The sequence below is a fragment of the Rhyacophila brunnea genome, unplaced genomic scaffold, assembly GCF_057557595.1.
Source record: "Rhyacophila brunnea isolate RB1 unplaced genomic scaffold, BYU_Rbru_1.0 scaffold_10, whole genome shotgun sequence".
Classification (NCBI taxonomy): Eukaryota; Metazoa; Arthropoda; class Insecta; order Trichoptera; family Rhyacophilidae; genus Rhyacophila; species Rhyacophila brunnea.
In genome coordinates this window covers 14,137,339-14,142,115 of record NW_028232752.1, presented here as the reverse complement: position 1 = coordinate 14,142,115, position 4,777 = coordinate 14,137,339, and the positions used below count along the sequence as shown (strand labels likewise).

The 4,777-nt window shown below is 37.1% G+C and overlaps 1 protein-coding gene across 1 annotated transcript; it reads right to left on the bottom strand.

Annotated features, from left to right (window-relative positions):
- Positions 1-926: 926 nt before the first annotated feature.
- Positions 927-2,024, bottom strand: LOC147078901 (protein CFDP2-like). The gene has a single exon (XM_085955375.1). The coding sequence runs from the start codon at positions 2,022-2,024 to the stop codon at positions 927-929; it is 1,098 nt and encodes a 365-aa protein (XP_085811501.1).
- Between the last annotated feature and the right edge of the window lie 2,753 nt (positions 2,025-4,777).

Genomic DNA, 4,777 nt, shown 5'->3' with positions numbered 1-4,777 from the left:
GTTGAACAGCATTGGTGATAAGGGGTCGCCTTGTTTTAGTCCTGCTGTCACCTTAAAAGATTCTGATATACTACCTTGCATATGAATTCTACTTCTGGATCCGTCCATGCATACTTTTATTATATTTATAAGTTTTGACGGTATTTCAAATTCTTTCAATATATTCCAGAGAGCTTCTCTATCAATAGAGTCATATGCGGTTTTAAAATCTACAAAGAGACAGTGTACATCTTGGGCGTATTCCCATTTCTTTTCAAAGATTTGGCGCAGTGTAAAGATTTGATCGGTAGTACTGCGGTTTCGTCTAAAGCCGCATTGGTAGTCACCAAGAATGTTTTCGGCATATGGTAGAATTCTTTCGAGAATAATGTTCGACAGAACTTTGTATGCAGTAGGAAGAAGAGAGATGCCACGGTAGTTTGCACAGTTGAGTTTGTCCCCTTTCTTGAAGATAGGACAGACCAGTGATTCTTTCCATGCTTCAGGGATCTTTTCTTCCTCCCATATTTGTTGCAGTAGCTCAAGCATGGCACTAAGAAAGGTTTCTCCTCCATGCTTGAGAAGCTCCGATGGAATATTATCGTTTCCTGCCGATTTGTTATTCTTTAAATAACTCAGTGCTCCCATCAACTCTGCCTTATTTGGTGGCGGTATAAGAGGTTCTGCTGTCGCGATTTCTGGCGATTCCAAAGGTTCATCTGGTACAGAGCGTTGAAGTAAGTTTTCAAAATGGGACTTCCATATGTTTAGCACTTGCTCTTTGTTTGCCACTATCTGACCCTGTTGATCTTTGATTTGTAGCGTGCTAGGTTGAAAGCCTCTTTTTTCAAAGCTCACTTTCGAGAAGAATGATCGAGTTTTATTTCGTTTTGCTTCTTCTTCCATCTGCTCAAAATTACTTTTGATGAAGCTTCGTTTGCACTTTCTCAGATGCTTTCGGACATTTTTGCACGTCTCGCTATATCGTTTCTGTGCTTCTTCGCTCTGCGTATTTTGCAGATAGAGCGCTCTTTCTGCTCTTCTCTCCTCCACCATTTTCCTATCGAGACTTCCGCAGCTTTTACCATTCCTTCTTTTAGTCTCTTCCACCTCTCATCGATACTCCAGGCTTCTCCTTCGGTGAGTTTTCCGATTTGGTTTTTTAACTCTTTTCTGTAGCTATCTCTTCCGTTTGGAGTTGTCAGCTTTTCTATATGGTACTTCACTCTCGTCTTCGCATTTGCGTGGGCTGTCTTTTTAAGTTTTTCCCTAAAGGTTGCTATCGATAAGTTGTGGTCCGTATCACAGTCAGCGCCTCTGTAGCTTCGAATGTTTTCAATAGCTTTATGGTGTCGTCTATCAATTAGAAAATGGTCAATCTGGTTAAAGGTCTTCCTGTCCCTTGAATTCCAAGTCACTTTATGTATATTTTTACGAGGAAAAGTGGTACTTCGGGCGATTAAGTTTTTGGCGCTGCAGAAGAGAGCCACTTTTTTACCATTTTCGTTAGAATGATCATGTAGGCTCTCTTTTCCAATAAAGGGTCTGAATACAGCTTCCTTCCCTATTTTCGCATTGAAGTCTCCTAGCACACATTTGATATCATGTCCCGGTAGCCTGTCAAAAGTCGCTTCAAGGAGATCATAGAAATTATCCTTTTCGGCCTCTTCTGAAGTCTCTGTTGGGGCATGTACATTCACAAGTGATATATTAAACCATCTTCCTTTGATTCTGAGCACACATATGCGCTCGTTTACGGGTTCAAAAGAAAGTATAGCATCTGCTACTTCTCTAGCGACCACAAAACCTGTTCCGAAAACATGTTTCCCCTCTGTGTTTCCGCTATAGTAGATAACATGCTGTCCGACTATAAGTTCTCCGCTATCCGGCCAACGGTTTTCCTGGATGGCGGTAATTTGGACCTTATATTTTGACAGTTCTTCCACTAGGTTTTGAGCTGCGCCAGCTCGGTATAGGCTGAGTACGTTCCAAAATCCTATTCGTAGTCCATTTTTCGGTCCGGGTCGTCTAGAAGCGGTTGCCATATGTCCGAGGCATTGTGTAGTATTAGTAACCTTTGGTGATTTCACGGGAGAGAGTGGTTAACCCTCTGCCCAACCCCCAACCTGGAGGGCCAGGTCTGTTGGTCCGCGGGAGATATTTTATTTTTCTCCTACCCTTGATTAGGGCATTCTCCTATCCGCCACCTGGAGACGCGCTCTCTAGGGGTTACAGACTCCCCCGAGAGCGTCATCACGAATAGGAATTGCAATACCGGTATTTAAAAACCGGTATTCTAGCATTTATCAATACCGAAATACCGGCTTTAAAAATCGGAAATACCGGAATTTCCGGTATTAAGAAAGCACAGCCGTTTACGTTTTTGAAAATGAATTTATAAGTTATATGCTGCTAAAATGCAAATATATTGAGTGAATCCAACAGAGGTGAAAAAATAATAAAACAAAGTTCATCAAATACATTTATATAAGTAATTGTCGCGATGAATTATCATAATATTATTTCAAAATAGAAAACATTTATCTATATTATTTATATATTATTATTATATTATCTATATATTCAAATTATTTGTAAATAATCACTAGTTCTACAATTATGATCAATACTTATATATTTTTAAATGTCAATATAATAAATCTAAGTACCTACCTATGTAGGTTTTTGCTATGAAATAATATTTTAAAGAAATTATAGTATCTATATTTATAGATAAGCACCTACTTCTGTTTTTTTAATGTTTAAGAAATACCGGTATTAATACCGGTATTCAATAATAACCGGTATTGACATTTTCATTCGGTATTGCATTCCTTAATCACGATCGCCTTTCATCCCACACCATCGACCACTCCTACATATCAATATATTATATCGTGATTTTTTAGATAGGTAGTTATATATAGTATATAATATTATTTTCTCAGAAGGATTCTAAAATTACTTATGATCATTATTAAATTTGTTATATTTATAACTTTTCAACTCTTTGAACACATGGAGGTTTCTGAAACACGACAATACCAATGTATCCATCGACATTGGAGTACAATAAAAAAGCCATTCTTGGGAGGGCAGCGTCGAAATAAAAAGGACGGCCAATGTTCGGTAGCCACAAAAAAGGAAATAACCGGCATTTCCCCCGAGGGTCATTTTGTAAAATCACAGCTTTGCAGCCCACAAAATTACAGACGAGAGATCGTTCGGTTGGGGTCCAGCAATTGCGCTAAGCCTGGATAAGCCGGCGGTCGGCACATACCTATGCCACCTTTGCCACCGCCGTAGAGCCTTTTAGAGCTTTCACGGAAAATTGAGAAAACATCGAGAGATCGCGTGAAAAGAAAATATATTGTATTAAAATAAAATTCAAAAGCTGACATGTCTTGGAGATAATAACTTTATGTTTTCTTTTACTTCGTCATGCTGCTTCTAGCTTATTGTTAGTTAAAATTAGATACGTTTTCTTTTTCATCAATAAAGTATCATCATGGCCCCCCCTACCTATCGCTAAGGGTAAAGCAAGTGTCACGCGCTGCAGTGGCGTTTTTCAAATGGTGTAGGTACGTGGTAAAATTAAGGTGTATTTTTAGCGATTTTATGTATTTTTAATATGTACATCTATTTAAATACAGTTAAAAATTGCATCGTATAACCAAATATTTTTAATTATTATTATTAATGTAGGAAAATAGCGCAGGCGACTTTTTTTACTATTGGAGCAAATTTGTGATCTATGTTTATCTCACTTATCTGGCGACTCGTCACGCTGGGCCCTTCCTGAGCCCGGGCCCCCAGGCTAGAGCCCTGTTAGCCTCCCCTTGTGGGGGCCATGGGTATCATGAATGTGTATAGTTTTGATCATTTTTCAGTAGGTTTTGCCATTTTTTATCAATTTATTTAAGTCTACGGTTAATGGAATGAATTCTACTCTGTCGTACACACGAACATTACTATTATAAATTGAAATCAATCTTCAGAGTAGACTAACTTAAATCTTATAAAAAACACACACAACTACTCAGAAATGTACAGAAAACTAATAAAATATTGTTTAATGGATTTAAGTTATACAGTAGGTACAAAACTTAAATCCGTTAGAATTTAAATTCAAATTCCATCAAGTACCTTCGGTCGATAGTATTAAGAATTATTAGGTTCATTTATTCAAATGTTTAATTTATTTTCCAATAAAAAATACAGTAAACCACCAATTATTCATAGCTCCATTGCTCAAACCATCTTTTAATGTTTCAATTATCGTATATAATTAATAGATTTTACAAATTTGTTTGTGATTCTATGTTGTTAATTGTCTTGATAATGGTGTTTGAGACACCAAAAAGATATTGACTCAAAATCATGGCTGACCATCCCTCTCCCCAAACATGGTGCTACAAAAGACATTTACGTGAACGTGATTAATGAAAACTTGTTAAAAAATTCATAAAATGAAAAGAAAAACCATTGTGAATTTACAATTAGGTACCTACCTATACACTATTATGAAAATATTATGACTACAGAACAGACAATAAATAGAATTCCGATAGGCATACCAATACAGTAAATTTTGACGCAGGATTTTGTGAGTGTCTTACGAAAAATGAACCACGCATTATTTATAGACATGCATTAGTATGTGTAATACACCAATATTAATTGAGCGTCAATACATAAACTGAGAACAGTTATCAGTATTAGGCTTGAAATGACGTATTCTTGACGCGTGTTTAAATTTATCCCGTATTCTTCCTTACTCGAGATCGGTGGCCTGCTT